The sequence below is a fragment of the Echeneis naucrates genome, chromosome 6, assembly GCF_900963305.1.
Source record: "Echeneis naucrates chromosome 6, fEcheNa1.1, whole genome shotgun sequence".
Lineage (NCBI taxonomy): Eukaryota > Metazoa > Chordata > Actinopteri > Carangiformes > Echeneidae > Echeneis > Echeneis naucrates.
The window spans coordinates 11,227,463-11,244,939 of record NC_042516.1 but is presented as its reverse complement, the minus strand read 5'-3'; the positions used below and the strand labels follow the sequence as shown (position 1 = coordinate 11,244,939).

The 17,477-nt window shown below is 42.2% G+C and overlaps 3 protein-coding genes across 6 annotated transcripts; 1 reads left to right on the top strand and 2 right to left on the bottom strand.

Annotated features, from left to right (window-relative positions):
* Positions 1-652: 652 nt before the first annotated feature.
* LOC115044799 (uncharacterized) lies at positions 653-3,959 on the bottom strand. Of its 2 annotated transcripts, none has more exons than XM_029504067.1 (4): positions 3,866-3,959; positions 2,881-3,567; positions 2,060-2,485; positions 653-1,959 (listed from the first exon to the last, which is right to left on the bottom strand). In XM_029504067.1, exons 2-4 carry the CDS (start codon positions 3,134-3,136, stop codon positions 1,082-1,084), a joined length of 1,560 nt encoding a protein of 519 aa, XP_029359927.1. In that variant the 5' UTR covers positions 3,137-3,567; positions 3,866-3,959; the 3' UTR covers positions 653-1,081. The 2 variants fall into 2 exon arrangements, with proteins under 2 accessions (XP_029359927.1, XP_029359928.1); XM_029504068.1 differs by having other exon boundaries at positions 2,881-3,145; positions 3,866-3,950.
* Positions 3,960-5,102: 1,143 nt separating this feature from the next.
* On the top strand, positions 5,103-9,324 carry LOC115044628 (snake venom serine protease NaSP-like). The gene is given in 10 exon segments (XM_029503761.1): positions 5,103-5,160; positions 5,238-5,400; positions 5,494-5,747; positions 5,829-5,965; positions 6,062-6,208; positions 8,114-8,165; positions 8,351-8,513; positions 8,607-8,860; positions 8,942-9,078; positions 9,175-9,324. Coding segments are annotated over 10 exon segments (1,515 nt in total).
* Positions 9,325-9,701: 377 nt separating this feature from the next.
* Positions 9,702-17,387, bottom strand: LOC115045037 (zinc finger protein 616). Of its 3 annotated transcripts, none has more exons than XM_029504500.1 (3): positions 17,177-17,387; positions 14,693-14,818; positions 9,702-14,341 (listed from the first exon to the last, which is right to left on the bottom strand). In XM_029504500.1, the coding sequence occupies exons 2-3, from the start codon at positions 14,807-14,809 to the stop codon at positions 10,865-10,867; spliced, it is 3,594 nt and encodes a 1,197-aa protein (XP_029360360.1). In that variant the 5' UTR covers positions 14,810-14,818; positions 17,177-17,387; the 3' UTR covers positions 9,702-10,864. The 3 variants fall into 3 exon arrangements, with proteins under 3 accessions (XP_029360360.1, XP_029360359.1, XP_029360362.1); XM_029504499.1 differs by lacking the exon at positions 17,177-17,387 and adding an exon at positions 17,037-17,169; XM_029504502.1 differs by lacking the exon at positions 14,693-14,818.
* Between the last annotated feature and the right edge of the window lie 90 nt (positions 17,388-17,477).

The following is a 17,477-nucleotide window of genomic DNA, read 5'->3' as shown; positions in this document are numbered from 1 at the left end:
AGCCTACTGTGAGGTTAATGTCTGATGGTCTTCGTTGTTTTTTTGTTCGTTATCACCAAAACTGGCAATTTTGTAATATGTTTGTCCCAAAACGCACTGAACAGAACACAGTCTAACTTTATTGTCCAACCAAAGTTGGAAAAGTATGTATCATTACACTTAAAAAAAAAAAAGCACAAGCATACATTAGCAGGTAATTACAATAGCTGTATAACTACAATGTATGGTAACAGCTGTAGATTACAAGTACTTCATCACTACCTAGTTAGTGTATCAGGAGAACTGAGACGGTACTGAACTATTTGGAGCATCTGGAGCTTTGCAGCTCTACTGCAAAGCATGTACAGTGACATGCATACTAAACATCAGCACCTACAGTATGTTATTGTCTGGGTGTTGAAATAGTTCTCAATAGTGAAGTTGTCACTCATTCATTCATTCATTCATCCATCCATCTTCTACTGCTTACTGCTTATCCATTTCAGGGCCATTGGGGGGGGTTAGAGCCAATCCCAGCTCACATTGGGAAAGGGCGACCTGTCCAGGTACACCCTGGGCAGGTCGCCAGTCCATTCACACTCACACTCAGACCTACAGACAATTTAGAGTCACCGATTAACCTAAACATGTATGTCTTTGGACAGAGGGAGGAAACCCATGCAAGCACGGGGAGAACATGCAAACTCCGCACAGGAAGGCTCCAGGCCAGAGAACCAAACCCACAACCTTCTTACTGTGGGGCAACAATGCTAACCACCGTGCCGCCATGCTGCCCTGAAGTTGCCACTCCATAGAGGAAACCATTTCCCAAACATCATCTAGCACAACATGTACCGATGTGGAACCAAGTTTATGTTAAGGCCAACCCATTATCTACTTTGTCTTATTTTCCCCCATCCACTTCAGTCCTCTTAAAAGACAAATCTAAGTGCAAGATGGATCACTGGTGTGGAGAAAGAAGAAAAATTCCAAGCAACTAAGTTAATTTTTTACAGAAACACTGTCAATAGAAAAAGAGCATATTTGTTGTCACATTTTGATGATAGTGCGCACTTGGAGTTTTTAAAAGGAGTAGTTTCCCTCAGCGCCGTCTTCTGCGTCTGTGATCAACAGCTCTTCCTCGCCGTGGCCTCTGAACACTTACATTTGTGTCTGTGGGTGGATCAGAGGGAAAAGTGCCACATATGTCAGGGGATGATGGTGCAGGCACCACAGGTACAGCTGACTGATTGTTTGGATGTTGGGTGATCTGTGGCTGGTGTATTTGTGTTTGGTGCTGTTGTGACTGTTGTTGTACAAGTGCTTGCTGCTGATGTTGTTGTAGCTGTTGCTGCTGTGGTGTTTCAATCCGCTGTTGTTGTTGTTGCTGTGGTTCTATATGCTGCAGCTGCTGCAGAGCAGGCTGTGGCTGTAAGTGCTGTTGAGATGTTTGTGATTGATGTGCTGGTACACGATGTTGCTGTGGTTGTTGCTGGGCCTCTAGCACTCCTAACAGCCTTTGTAAGAGGACATTGTTTTGTTGTAGACTAACTGTTAATGCCTCTTGTGAAGCAACAAGTGTCCTCATGTCCTGCCTAAAACCTTCTCCAAACTCCCGTAGACTCTTTTCTACATGATTTCCCAGTTGAATTGCTGCTTCTCCCAAACCTCGCAGCTCATCTTCAAGCCAGGAACTGCGGGGAGGGACTTCAAGAGGGCCCTGCTGTGCTCCAAGTGATGGTTGAGGACTGCTGGGCTGAGGGCTACCATTGAGGAAAGGAGCACTGTAGAGTGGGGAAGGGGGCAGCCATCGCTCTGAAGGAGGGGGTGGCCCAATGCCCAGACCGAGTCCTAATCCCAATTTGTCCTCCATGCTGTTCTCTACTGTTTCACACTCAGGTTCTCCCATGTCTCTGTCACGCTCAGGATTGTCTTCGTCTTTCTCCAAACCATCTCTCTCTGATCCTTCCACTCCTACACCTATAAAAATTTTAAGCAGACATAATAAAATTGATTTTAGATGTATCTGGATATACTTAAAAAAACAGTACTTCATTTTACTTATTTAATTTGTTTGTACCTGTGTCTGAGTCAGGGAAACAAGGAAAACTGGGCTTTGGTCGGGTGTTTTGTTTTTGCCTGGCTTGCTGAAGCCTGGGGCTAGGCTGTGAAGGACGTCCCAGCATTGAGGCCCCTCTGCTGGATGGCAGGTAACAGGTGCGGTGGCGGGCATCTGCCAGCCTGCCACCATTGCGCCTTTTTAGGTCATCCCACCGCTTCTTCACTTCCCGAAGAGTACGTGGGACTCTGGATACAGCATTGACTCTCTCTAGGATCCCTGCCCATATGCGCTCTCTTTCCCGCCGGCGGAGCCTTCCTGCAGGACCAAACAGCTCCCCTTCACACCGAGTGACTTCTGACACCAACACCTCCAGCTCTGCTCCGCTGAAACGACTCTTTCTTTTTCCTGCACCACCAGCAGCCAGTGCTGCTGACATAGCTCTGTCTGTAGGGAGTAGGTGACAGAACACCCCAAAAGGGAGAGGAAAAACATCCAGCTAAATATATATCAGGAAGAAAAATGTGATTTATCAATGTCAGTGTTATATTTTTACTGTGTTAATCTAGTATACATTCAACTATAACTACTATGAGAAAGCCATGAATCAGGGAAATAAAGAATTTCACCGTTTTTCATTGGTGATGCAAGATGAGTGCTTTTAGTTGAACAGGTAATGCAATAATTGTTTTCTGTAAATCAGTGCGTTTGCTTCAATAACACTTAACCTGAGGGTGCTTTTGCAAACCTCTCATGAAACAACTACTGTTTCTAGCTGCTTCAGAAGCAAAAGAATCGGCTAATCTGGGTTCAATAATGGTTTAAATCTTATTCAGGCTTACTTTGTTCAATGGACAAGAGGTCGTCTGAGGACATTCCAGGTGCCATGATGTTCGGGTGCACCACTACCACATTGAAGGGGAGCCCTCCAGGTAATCCACTGTTTTGGTCACAGCTGCCCTCCGAGTCGTCATCCTCCCTGGGGAAGCCGTTTTCTGAGGCTCCCCCTCCAAAGGGTCCCTCCGGAGACTCCACTTTGATGTGCATGGGAGGTGATTGCTCGTACAGCAGCCCCCCCTCCTCGTAGTACTCAGTCATGGGTCAGACCTGATTCACAGCAGAACTGACTGGGAGGCCAATTCTGATTCTGACAGCTGCTTCCCCATCAACACGAGTTCAAGGGATAATTCAACCTACTGCCAAAGACATTGCAAGTGTTCCCTATACTGCATCAGATAACTATGAGCTGCCTATCACACAATGGGATGAGAAGGAGTGTAGACTAATTATCTTCAAATGCGCTTTCAAGCAGTATTCTTAAAAGATTCAACTCATTGCTGCAGCTCATTGAAAAAATACAATCGTGTTATGTCTGGTTGGAGCGTGAAGTCCGCAGACTTTAGACTGATGTGTTGCCGAAAACATCTGTCCGCTGTGTAAAAACATCTGGGGCAGGCTGAGAGCTACATCTGAGCGTCCAGCTGTGTTACAGCGAGAAGCATCATCCAGGCAGAGAATCGCCTCCAGAGCTGAAATACAACAACAAAACATAACACTGCTTACAACTGCGTAGCATTTTAGAATAGCTACGATCGTATTTCTCTGCGATCCTGACTTCTGTATTCTGTCGCATCGATGCGCAATATTTTTCTGCACCACATCCGCAATGGTTGCGCATTCCGCATACATTAGGTGCTGATCTTGCAATGGAGCTAGCTGTTGCTAACAGCTAGCCACAGCTTCAGGCAAAGCAACAGCTTTATCTGAGCTGCCAACGACAACCGGGCGGAATTGAAGGGAAAGCTGACGCTCTTTTGCGTTTCTTACCTCATGGTAACGGCACATGGGAGGCAAAACAAAACCAAAACATAATCGGTGCAGCTGTTAGCTCAGCAGCCGATACATAAACCCAACACAGTCGCTTTCTGTTGACGTCACGCACGGGGCATGTTAGGAGCCAATCACTGTTCGGACATGTTGCACAAATCAACTTCGGAGTCTTTCGCACGAGCCAACTAGTTTCCTACAATTTCCCAAAAAGCAATTAAGTACGTCGACATGAACTCAAAATCAACTTCAACCAAATGAAGACAAATCCTTTGAACCCTCCTCCAACAAAGAACAAAAAACAAAAACAAACGGATAATTACCCGGAGGCAGTTTAGCGGGTTGAGAAAAAAAAATGGATGATATAGCGTAATAATTTCTCTTGACTGATGATTTTATTAAGTATTTAAATGAAGCAATCCGAATCCTTTCTCTATATTCCCCCTATAATCCTTATCAGTCTACATAGCATTTCTCAAAGACCCTTCTGAGACATTATTAAGATTTCCACCCAAGGAAATCAAATCTTTGGAGTTTGCAAGTATTACAGTTACGAACATAAAAAAAGTTTTGGATTATGGCAAATCCCTGTGACATGTTTGTATGAAATAACACTGCAAGTGTACATTTGAACCTGAGGAAGGATTTTGTTTACACCCTATCAGGCGCCCTACACCTTTGTCTGTCCATGTGTTCCTATATTTTACTCAGTATTTTTTTCATTGGCTGCTTTTTGAATCAACTTCATAGATGTTTGTATTTCTTAAAGATAAATGACTTATGCAAAATATTTCTGCTTTTCTCTTTGACCAAGCTGCTGCTTCCCAGGTTGAGTAATATTTAATCATGGAGCACAGTGCATGGGAAAATCCTTGAGAGATGTAGACTAAAAGTAATCGATTTAGCTTTTCAACAAGTATAAAACCCACCTTATCCAATACTGTGGTGTGGTGTGCTTAGAAAAGTCAAATCAGTATTTTATTCATTGGCTGCTTTTTGAATCCACTGTATAGATCTTTGTATTTCTTAAAGATAAATGACTTATGCAAAATATTTCTGCTTTTCTCTTTGACCAAGCTGCTGCTTCCCAGATTGAGTAATATTTAATCATGTAGCACAGTGCATGGGAAAATCCTTGAGAGAGAGGTAGATAAAAAATAGTCGAGTTAGCTTTTCAACAGGTATAAAAACCATTGTATCCAATAATGTGGTGTGGTGTGCTTGGAAAAGTCAAATCATGAAGTACTTCATTCTCTTTGCCTTGTTTGCTGCAGCTTATAAGTATTTGGTTTGATGTAAATATAGATTTTTTTCTTTTTCAAAAAATTATAATTTTGATATTTTAACATGATTGCAACTCTCTTATTCTAAGTTGCTGCTCCCATCAATGATGAGGATGATAAGATTGTTGGAGGCTATGAGTGTGGAAAGAACGCTTTGCCCTACCAGGTCTCTCTGAACTCTGGCTACCACTTCTGTGGCGGCTCCCTGATCTCCAGCTCCTGGGTGGTGTCTGCTGCTCACTGCTACAAGTCGTAAGTAAAGACAATGGATGTTAGACGTAAATCGAACCACACAGCCTGTCAGCATTTCAGATGGAGTGAATATTTCCCACACGTCTCTCTCAGTCGCATCCAGGTGCGTCTTGGTGAGCACAACATCGCTGTCAACGAGGGCACTGAGCAGTTCATCAACTCTGCCAAGGTCATCCGTCACCCCAGGTACAGCAGCCGCAACCTGGACAATGACATCATGCTGATCAAGCTGAGCAGGCCCGCCACCCTCAACAGCTACGTCCGCACCGTGTCTCTGCCATCCAGCTGCGCCAGCTCTGGCACCCGCTGTCTGATCTCTGGATGGGGCAACACCAGCAGCTCTGGAAGTCCGTAAACACTGCAAGACAACTTGGTACAAGTTTGTGTATGAGCAATGTCACATCTTGCTTTTCTTCCTTCTTCTCCAGGCAACTACCCCGATCGCCTGAGGTGCCTGGACGCCCCCATCCTGAGCGACAGCAGCTGCAGGAACTCCTACCCTGGACAGATCACCTCCAACATGTTCTGTGCTGGATTCCTCGAGGGAGGCAAGGACTCCTGCCAGGTATCAGATAAAGTCACCATTACTGTCTCTACAAGTGAACACACTGAACTTCACAACAGCTCTACTCACGCCGTTTTTGTGTCCGTGTCCTATCAGGGTGACTCTGGTGGCCCCGTTGTGTGCAACGGTCAGCTGCAGGGTGTGGTGTCCTGGGGCTACGGCTGTGCCCAGAGGAACAAGCCTGGAGTCTACGCCAAGGTCTGCAACTACAACTCCTGGATTCGCAGCACCATGTCCTCCAACTAAAGAATCTCAGTTCATGAATTTCAATAAATATTAATTATTAACAAGAACCCCACTCTGTCACGTCTTGTTTGATGCTGTTGAATAAACCAATGAAGAGAAGCAACAAGAAGAGAAAGAAGAAAATAACATGCCTCCTCTGGGATGAATCGAAGCTGTGCACAAAATAAGTCACTCACAGTTCTGTATAAATATGAAAAAGAAACATGAAAAATATCTCTACTTATCAAAAACACAACAAGCGCTGAATCATGAGAGCTTATATAAATATTTGAGATAGAAATACCTCACAACATATAAAAGATGTGTGTTTCCACACTGTCATATTTTAAAATTGTGGAAAGGAAGTGTTGAATACTTGCCAAATAAACCTTTAGTCATTGTTGAGGGCTTTGTGGCATCAAGTGAATCTTTAGAGACTGACTTCTGAAGGTTTATTACCTCATAAAGGTCAGACTATATGTTCACAACATTTATCTTATATATAGCAACTAAGGAAAGCTCGCTCACTTTCAATGATAAACACTCTGTTTATTTAATCATGGTTGGGATATTTGAAAAAAATATCGCTGAATTGCAATACAGAAGCACATGCTGCTTCGGTTCACTGGTGTCACAAAAGAGGACAATAACACATTGTGTGTAGAAACCTATCGTTTCACAGTAAGATTCAGATGATGGTTCATCACAGCAACAAAAACTATCCAAAACGTGCAATTCGGAGCACTTTGACAATTTGAATTCTCTGCTGGGAGGAGCAGTCACTGTACAAAATGCTAACTTAACTAACTGGACAAGGTCATCAAAACTGGCAATAAGATAACTGCAAAAAGAATGCACAGTATCACCTGCATAGCAGATCAGTGCATCACAAATCTAGCTCTCAAGATTGCAGCCGATCCACTGCACCCTCTGAGTTTGGAATATGTGCCTTCCTCCTTCATCACAGAGATATATATGCCCAGGATGAGTACTAAAAGAGGGCACTTATCCTTTGTCCCAAACAACATTCAGCTGCTAAATAATCTCTGACATTTTACTGTAGCACCTGACACAACATGGATCACAATCATGCCTCTTTGGATACTTTTTATATACCCATAGTTGTTACCATGTGTGCTGCTATGTTTGGTAATATGCTTTTTGTGCTTGCTCGTGAAAAGCCAATTTCCTGACGGTCAATAAAAGCTTTCATTCATTCATTCATTCATTTTCAAAAAATATAGCAATGTGAATAATCCCTGACACATATTTAATGGCAAGTGTTGTTCCGATAAAAACAAAGATGTTAATTTAACATAAATTCCGTATTGATACTAATGATGCATGACCAATTTGGCAGAAGAAGTTCATGTTATTCGCAGTTAAAGTGTTGGGAAAAGAAAAAAAAAAAACTTTTCACACTCGTCAGTACATTGTATTTGAGAAAATGTTTTATGAATCACATCTTTAGGACAGAGATAGATATATAAAAAATCCTAGATTAGAAATTTGGGTGAAAGCATGAATGCTGTACATGAAGCACAGAGCATTGATGAATGAACTTACTCTGGGTGAACGTTGTCATTTTACAATTTATGGAATATCTTGCATGTAGCTAAGAGAATTTCCACTTCAATATAAACATTTGGAGGAAAAAATGACATTTGACGTGAGTTCTTTAAAACTCATGCATTCATTTCATAGAAGAGAATAAACCAAGTCTGCGTGACTGGTGGTGGGACTAAAGCATACACTGTCAATATGTTGACTCTCGTCTTCCAGGTGTGTTTCACACAGGTTGGTCTATGACAGAAAAATGAAAGATGGAAAATGCAAGTTCATGGCCTTGGTTAATCAGATAGCAGAGGGGCTGAGCAGGTTTAAAAGAGCCAGCAGTGGAGCTGAACAGACACTGAGGCTCAGACACAAACCACCATGAAGGCTTTCATTCTTCTGGCTCTGTTTGCTGTGGCTTGTGAGTCATAACCTTAAATTTTACTTAGTTGCTTTTAAAAAAAAAAAATCCAAATTATTCTTATGATAATTATTATCATTACTGTGTATATTTCATGACGACCTAAACACAAACACACTCTCTCTCTCTTTTAAAATTTCTGTTGCACAGGCCGTAATTTCTGGTTATTTCTCTTTTAATATCAGATGCTGCTCCCATCGATGATGAGGATGATAAGATTGTTGGAGGCTATGAGTGCAGAAAGAACGCTTTGCCCTACCAGGTCTCTCTGAACTCTGGCTACCACTTCTGTGGCGGCTCCCTGATCTCCAGCTCCTGGGTGGTGTCTGCTGCTCACTGCTACAAGTCGTAAGTAAAGACAATGGATGTTAGACGTAAATCGAACCACACAGCCTGTCAGCATTTCAGATGGAGTGAATATTTCCCACACGTCTCTCTCAGTCGCATCCAGGTGCGTCTTGGTGAGCACAACATCGCTGTCAACGAGGGCACTGAGCAGTTCATCAACTCTGCCAAGGTCATCCGTCACCCCAGGTACAGCAGCCGCAACCTGGACAATGACATCATGCTGATCAAGCTGAGCAGGCCCGCCACCCTCAACAGCTACGTCCGCACCGTGTCTCTGCCATCCAGCTGCGCCAGCTCTGGCACCCGCTGTCTGATCTCTGGATGGGGCAACACCAGCAGCTCTGGAAGTCCGTAAACATTCCAAGACAACTTGGTAAAAGTTTGTGTATGAGCAATGTCACATCTTGCTTTTCTTCCTTCTTCTCCAGGCAACTACCCCGATCGCCTGAGGTGCCTGGACGCCCCCATCCTGAGCGACAGCAGCTGCAGGAACTCCTACCCTGGACAGATCACCTCCAACATGTTCTGTGCTGGATTCCTCGAGGGAGGCAAGGACTCCTGCCAGGTATCAGATAAAGTCACCATTACTGTCTCTACAAGTGAACACACCGAACTTCACAACAGCTCTACTCACGCCGTTTTTGTGTCCGTGTCCTATCAGGGTGACTCTGGTGGCCCCGTTGTGTGCAACGGTCAGCTGCAGGGTGTGGTGTCCTGGGGCTACGGCTGTGCCCAGAGGAACAAGCCTGGAGTCTACGCCAAGGTCTGCAACTACAACTCCTGGATTCGCAGCACCATGTCCTCCAACTAAAGTCACTTTAAAGTTATTTGTTGTGAAACAGGAGTCTGCATTAATAAAAAAATGAAATAAAAATCTAGGTTTTCTCTCATCTGTTTGGCTACTTGTCAGAGCACTATACACTACATTCAACCTTATGGACTAGATATTTCAATTTTAATACTGAACTAAATGAACCTATTATTTTTGTCTACATGTATGAAATGGGGCATATTGTATTTAAGTTGTCACTCAGAACTTACTATTATTGCTGCTAGAAAGACATTGTCTTACATTTCACCATATCATTAGTAAAAATATTACGTTATGTCCCAAACTTATCTTCAAATGTGAAAGTGTTTCACAGTTAAGGCACTAAACCTCATCTAGAAAGAATTGCAACAATCAAATATGAATACAAAAGAGGACTTTATTGTGTTTAAGACAAACTATAGCATAAAGTTACATACAACAGATCAGGGTGTCCATGTGGGAAACATCTTTTGAAATATAATTTTTTGATTTCAATAATCCCAAACCTGACATTGAAGCATGAACATGTAGTTTCTCAGAAGAAGTTAACAAAAGATATTCAATCAAGCTTACGTTGTGCAAGAGGTGTGAAATGTGCAGTGGAAGTATATTGTCTGTCTGGAAAATTTAGTAGAACTTGATTTCAGCCATCATATTGCAGGTCTGGAACAGAATAAACTCTTTGGCAGATGTGTGCCACAGCAGAAGCTTACACTGATATAGCTGTTGTGGACCAGAGCTAAACAAACAGCAGTCAGTGAAACATCCCCCGAGTAACAGATCGACTTGTCAAAAAGGACAGACCTGGATGACAATCATTAAATTCATGGCGGCCATGAATGAGTGCATTCCACAATTTGTCACACTATATGTGGAATATTTACCTCATTGGCCAGAATATTTATGGACAACATGGTGCAAATGTCTGGACATTTAATATATACTCTTGAATTTATTGCTGTAAAGTCTCAAACATTTGATTTTGTAAAGTTTACTTAAAATAAATTATAGTGAAATGAGGAGTTTGAGATATGTGACGTGTAATCAATCATAATTTTGCATTATACTAGATGGAGAATGAATTCTTAGGCCAGGCAGTGGCAGTAATATATGAATATAAATGAATATTTAACACATATTAGTTAACTGAACTCAGGCATTGATGATCATTAACTTAGAGAATAATTTCTAGTACTTGAACAGGTTATTATTTGGCCAATTACTTTATTTTTACTTTCCAGGACCATGGTTGCAAGGCCCTCCCACCACAGCACATTCCAACAGCTTAAATCTCCCATCTACATCTTTCCCCTTCATTTTGATTGACAGAAATGTAACAGAAAAAAGGAAGCATGCTGCTTAGTGTAATGAGAACAGACAGCCTAATGATTTTGTATAGTCAGTGTATACCTTCATAAATTGTAAACTTGGTAGAATTTCAAATCATTCCAGGCACAGAACAAACAACTAGTTTTTACATCTGCTCCAAGGACTACAGGACACGTTGATAAACCAGCTGATTTTGATCTGCAGTTAGTTGTTACACCTGGCCTCGAGCGTGCTGCAAATAGTGCTGGTAAAGGTCTGAAATGGCAGGATATGCATTACCACAAATAGCACACTTAATGCTATCTGAAGACCCTTCATTTGATATCCTGTCATTTTGAGCTGCATGCCCCTTCATGGTTCTCAGAGGTGTATTGGGTTTTCCAAGTTCATTTTCGACTATTCTGTCTTGACCGGTTTCAGTATTTTGAATTAAATGTGAGTTGCCAGGACATGGGGAAGATTTATCCAAATCAAGAGCCTGATTTTGGACAAAAGAAATCATGTGTGCTTGAGGAGCTGGCTGGGTGTATTTGGATGAGGGGCTTGGAGGAGAGCTGCTCTCCTCAGATTCAAGAGTTAACACTGTTGTGTGGTTTTTGGCGGAGGAGCGAAATGATTTCTTGGTCACTTGTGTATTAGGATCATCTATGGACAAATCAAAAGCACAGTCCTTGTGTATGTCATGAGTTGAAGAATGGCAGAGCTGGTGATCGAATAACAAGTCGAGAGTCCTGAAGCTGCATCTGCACTGCTCACATTGATAAGGCAGAAACAATTTCTTAGGTCTGACCTGAATCCACTGGAAGTCTGGGTGCTCGCTCATGTGTTTTTTATAAGGCTCAACAAACCGAAAACCTTGCCCGCACTGAGGACAAGTGAAGCGGCCACGCCTCTGGCGGTGGACTCTCTGGTGATGCCAGAGTTTTTTCCAGTTTTCCAGAGTTTTACCACAACAGGCACACGTGTAACTTTGACCACGGACATGAGTCAGCATGTGGGCTCGGAGTCTGCCCATGTGTCTAAACAGTCGCCCACAGTTTGGACATAGATATTTCCTGGGGTCAGATCTGACATCTAGCTTGTTTAACTTTGACACAAAGTGTGAAAGATGGTGAGCCGGTATGACTGTGGACTGAAACGGTTTCTTTAGGTTACGTAAGCGTTGTTTGCGACAGGTTTGTGTCTGTTTTTTCTGTGTTTCACAGCTGGCAGCTGGGAGAGCAGAAGCTGAATTGTGTCCAGATGAACACCTGAGAGCAGGCACTGTGTACTGTATTAGTGACATTGTCTCTTCCTCTTTTACCGCAGAGCTGGAGGCATTTCTCTCTCCTCTGCATTGAATGCGGTGGGAGTCAAATTCAGACAGTACACCAAACAGCTTGTCACAATACAAGCAGCGATAAAGCTTTGCACCCGTGTGAGCTCTCATGTGACTGTTGAACTCCTGCAAATGGTCAAAAACATTCTTGCAGATGTGACACGTGTATGTTAGAGAAGGCTTTACGCGTCTGCTTGGTTGTGAGCTGTTGCTGCTTCCCGTAGGTCTGCATGTATGATTTTTTGCATTGCTATAATGAGTGAACGATTTTTCACAACGTGTGCAATTGTAGCGTTTAACAGACCAGTGTGTTAACTCGTGAACACGGAGGAAATAGGCCTGACCAAAAGCTTTGCCACATATGTCACATTTATAAGGCTTCTCCCCTGTGTGAACGCGCACATGTCTTATAAGGGCAGACTGGAATGGAAATGTTTTACCACAGTATTGGCACACTTTTCGTTCTCTCTTTTCTGAGGAGACTGGTGTATTAAGACCCTGGCTGTTGTCACGGTTGTTTCCTCTACTCCGTTTCTCTGAATTTTTGCTCTCAGAGTCCTGCTCCAACTCTTGTGCGTGCATCTTCATATGAGACGCATATTCAGAGCAGGAGAATTTGATCTTGCAAAATGGACATTTTTGATATATATTGCTTTTTTTGTGCGTCTTGAGATGAAGATTTAAGTTGGAGTTTTTGCTAAAACCTTTGCCACATTCAGGACATTTAAAAGGACGCTCACCTGTATGAATCCGTTGATGGATGATGAACTGAGACAGAAATTTAAACGTACGACCACAGTAACCACATTTCAAAAGCGTTTTACCTCCTTTTTTAGTGTATATCACATTTGTGTTGGAATTATCTTTGTCAACACCATCTGCTTCTTGAGCTTCAGTGCTTCCTTCATTCGCCTCTACAATCGGCTCACTAGGTAACACATTATTTATTCTCCTCCTCCTCTTGCCACCTCTCTTGCGTCTGAAAGTGTTTCGCTGATTGCTGGGACCCCCAGATTCAACTGAGGTGTTGGCATTGTACTGCAAAGGTTTAGGCCTGTCTGACAAAGGAACTAAATGATCCAGCTCTACCTCTGTATTCTCAGTTTTAACAGCAGGACAGTTCCCAATAGGTTTTGGTGTTTTCTTAGGGGATGTTACATCATCTGTCCAAGAAGGTTGTGTAGTCTGGATGGTTGCATTAATTGGAGAGCCAAGACTGCTTTTTGAAGTTTGTGACTCCTCCACTGATCGTTTTATTTCAGGTTCATCAGTTTGACTTGTCAAGCGAAGGCTGTTCAAGTCCTTTGAAGGTGTAAGGTCAGAATAAGCTGTAGGCTGGGTGCACAGCTTTCTTTTTGGTGATGTGTGCTCCTTTAGTTCTGGTTGCTGCACGTCACCTTTCCCACACTGTGGGGAGCATTGACCTTCCTTTCCATCTGTATCAGTCACTTGTTTATCAGCATTTAGTTCCACCTGCTTATCTGTCTCTGTTCCCTCCCCACAGCCTGTGCCATTGCTCAACACCAAGGCCTCCTGGGAAACAACCAGTCTGGACACTTTAGCGGGAACATGCTGATCAGCCAGTTTAAACCGTCTTCTTTTAACACCTTGTAAATTGGATGTGTTCATATTTTCTGGAGGAGTCAGTTCAGTTTGCTTGGGGTCGGCCCTGCTATCAGATTCAGCACTTCCATCTTGTGTTGAAGGTTCTGGTTCTCCTCTACTCCTCAGCCTCCGTGCAGGACCATTACATTTATTAGTGTGAGTAGAAGCAACAGGAACACTGGCAGCAGTATTGGCAAAAGTGTTTGGATTTAGCAAATATGTAATTTCTCCTCTTTTTGGCCTTCCTCTTTTTCTTTTGTGCAGAGTGTTTTCGGCTGCACCATCACAAACAATATAAGGATCAGAACTATTGATTAAAGGTTCATCTACAATGTTAAGCGTATCACTACTTTTGTGATTTTCTAAGCAGGCTGGCAAAGGTATTGTTGTGCTGATCTCCTTGTGCTGAACTGCATCAAGATGAGCAACTTTTGAATATTTATTGTCTTTGGTCAACAGAGGTTTTCTTTTACGAGGGCGCCCTCGCCTCCGGCGACCCCCCACAGGCTGTCCGTGGCTGTCTGTTGTTGAGCTGCACGCAATAGATGTCACTTGAGTCTTTGTGTCCATCCCTACCTGTGATGATACGCAGGCACTCTGTTGACTATTTAATCTGCCTCTTGTCTCAGACTGAACATGTCCATCAGGCTCCATCTGTACCGATGAGCGGCACTCAGGGGCAGTGTCAGTCAGTTCTGTTGCCTTCATTTCCTCTCCCCACCTGACGTCCAAATCTTCCTCACCGCATCTCTTATCATCAGGTATCTGTGACAGAAATGATAGACACATGTAACAATGGCATGTTGCACATATAGTAAATTACTGTATCTGCAAAAATAAAATAAACACAAAAAGAACACAAATAATAATGTTAATACTTAAACAGTCAAACAGTATAATTATATTTGTAGTTTCATTTATGAACAAATTAACCTTCCGATGCCATAGGACCATATTATGAACATTACATAATAATACAAAGCCCCTCAGGTTAATAACTTTTGATGCAGTGTTGATCTATATATCTATATTCAAAATAGTTACTCCATAGATTATGCTGCTGTTACAGACAGCATTATTTCTGGGGTATGTCCATCTCTCTTTCTCACTAACTACCTGCTTGCAGTCCAAAGGAGCATGAATGGAATTGCGAGGATGAGGTGTCACAGAAGTTAACTCAGAGACTGTATTTTGGTCACTGCTTCCTCTGCTGAAGGACATTTTACTCCCCATGTCAAGAGTCTGTGGATTAAACAATGACAAGGAGGTTGTAACTCAAACACAGTGACACGAATTTTAACAGCAAAATGCTGCCACGTCACAACGTCTAGAGTGAAAAGTAATCTTTCCCCGGCTACAGTTGAACATAAACTGTTTGCTTTACTAATTTTTCATAATAACTTAGACTGCACTGTGGTTGTTCAAAGGCAATAGAGCAACCTTCAACTATTGTACATCAGTGACTAAGATGCGAGTGTCTAAAGTGAAACATGAAGCAGATATGACCCATAAAGGAGCCTGCTGTCACCTAGCTGCAGGTTTATACTTAATTAAGATCTTATGCTTTTTAACATTGAAAACGCTCCCCAAATTGAAAATGGGTTTAGTACTAAAATATTATTAAAATAAACAATACTTTTATCGAAGTTTAGCTTTTACACAAAAAAAACTTTCATTCATATTATTGATATACATATTTCTGGATTAAAGTTCATACTCGTGTTTGGTCCTGCATAAAAAAAGCAGAATGATGCAGATCTGAACATTAAAGTGTTGACAGGTGTTTCACATCTTCAACCTTTTCTCAACAACTTAAACTAGTAGCATTAAAAAAAATAATTATCCAAGTCTTGGCCTTCTTCTGAATGTTGAAAACGTCCTCGCCCCTGTCTTTATTTATGAGGCTCAGTGAAAGACTATCTGATGTTGGGCAGCACAGTGAGTGGATCTCAACACCGTGTCTAAAGGAAGCTAAGTCTCACCAAAAAAAGTACTTCTGGCAATGCAAACAACACCCACTTATCACCTCCAATAATTTCTTGTCTTGTAACTTGTCTGTTCCTGACACAACCAAATTTGAAAGATCAATTTCTTGTCTTGTAACTTGTCTTGTTACATTTAAGTAGGATTTTATCAGCAGAGCAGGACTCCATAATGTCACTATCATGCCCAGGTGGAAAATCAGACTTTTTAAAAATTTAATTCTGGAAGCGTTGCTCTCCAACAAACTAAGCATTTGAAAGCAGCAACTTGTAACTTCCTTTTAACTGTATGAAAAACGGGGCTTGGAAAGGTTTAACGCAAAGATAATCATAGAAAAACAAAAAACACACACACACACACACCAAGTCGACATAGTTCAAATACAGAGCTTTTAAAAAAAAAAAAAAAAAAAAAAAAAGTGCAGGGAAACAGAATGAAAATGCCTCCATCCATCAGGGGCACTGGTTGAGTTTGAAAATCATGTGAATCATATTCTTTGGCCTTCACGGTTATTCAATCTCAACCTTGCTGAACATCTATTGAAGATTTAGAACTAACAGTGCTCTCCAACGTCTAAAAATCAATGTTTTTTTTCAAGACTGGGCTCTCTGACTGATCACAATATCCCCATTTTATGTATTCACCTACAAAAGATTACTCCTGAACATTACACTACAGACAGTTAAAAGAACAAGAAGGTTGCTGCTGTTATTATCATTTTAATTAATACTTTAACCTTTAAAAATATTTAGGGAAATTAAATCTTCAACCTAACGCTGTTTTTTTATTATTTTTTTACATACAAAAATAAGAGAAATAAGATAACTATATTAATATAGTCCTACATCTGGCAAGAAGGTTGAACGTTTCTTTGTTCTGATGAAAAATAATTATGTACTAATTATATTATAAGATATATATTACATGCTATCGAAATTAGTTATGGTAAAGCATTCGGCATGATTGGAAATTACAGTGCACGGTAATGGGCCAAGGACCAAACATTAAAATTTCACAGCTGAACTTGGAGATTGGAGAAATGGTCACGTTGTGATATCTGATGAGTATCTGCCATGAGCCCTGTTCTTCAGCCACACACATTACAGTGACCTAATCATCCATCTCTGAACCCAAGAGTATCCACATCCTCTTTACCAGGACTTAAAGGAGGATTTGCTAATTTGTGAAGCACTTGCTTAGTACACATATTTGGTCACGCATAAAAAAAAAATCATCTAAGGCGGTTTTGTGCAGATACTCAACAGTTTCTTTTGCCAGTCTGTCTTTCATGTCCTCTGCAGACATCTCATCTCTAATGCTCACGCAGGGATCACAATTAAACCCACAACTGAGTAAAATATGATATATACACGTTAACAGCGCCCAGCTGTCAGTCATCATAACAAGCTACCAGCAGCTGAGTAACAATGTAGGCGTTATCTGTCTGTAGGCCAGATAGCTAGCTCCGGTTATTTACCATCACAGGCCACAGGAATCTCCCAGTTACCGCCGATGTCAGCTCATATTTCTCCCTGCACAGCTAGTCGGGAGCGTTTGGGTCATTTCTCAACACCGGTTGCCAAATGTGACGGGTGGTAGTAAACAAAAACTGCTTGCCTGCGTGGGAGAGTCAAGTCTGGTCTCTGCGTAGCCATGCACTGACCGCTGCTCCACCAGCTAGCTGCTCGCTAGCTCAGAGCTAACACATGCTCTGCTGTAAACCGGCTGCTTTGCCTGCCTTTACGTGCGTGTGTCTGCCGTGGAGCCGAGCTGTTAACCCGGGCCTGGCTCTATCTGCTTCCCAGGCTGCGGCACTTCGCAGCTCTACGTCCACGTACAAAGCGAAAAGGGGCAAATCACGCCGAGCTCACGAAGTGGGTACTTAAGGGCCGTGGGAAATGTCACACTTCGGAGCTCT

What these genes read in the sequence shown, in the direction of transcription:
- LOC115044799 (XM_029504067.1), bottom strand. Translation starts at nt 3,136, where the DNA reads ATGACTGAGTACTACGAGGAGGGGGGGCTGCTGTACGAGCAATCACCT. An exon ending in CCTCTTGTCCATTGAACAAA is followed by an intron (nt 2,486 to 2,880) that starts GTAAGCCTGAAT and finishes TACTCCCTACAG; the next exon opens with ACAGAGCTATGTCAGCAGCA. An exon ending in TTTCCCTGACTCAGACACAG is followed by an intron (nt 1,960 to 2,059) that starts GTACAAACAAAT and finishes AAATTTTTATAG; the next exon opens with GTGTAGGAGTGGAAGGATCA.
- LOC115045037 (XM_029504499.1), bottom strand. An exon ending in CTCCTTTGGACTGCAAGCAG is followed by an intron (nt 14,342 to 14,692) that starts GTAGTTAGTGAG and finishes TTTCTGTCACAG; the next exon opens with ATACCTGATGATAAGAGATG.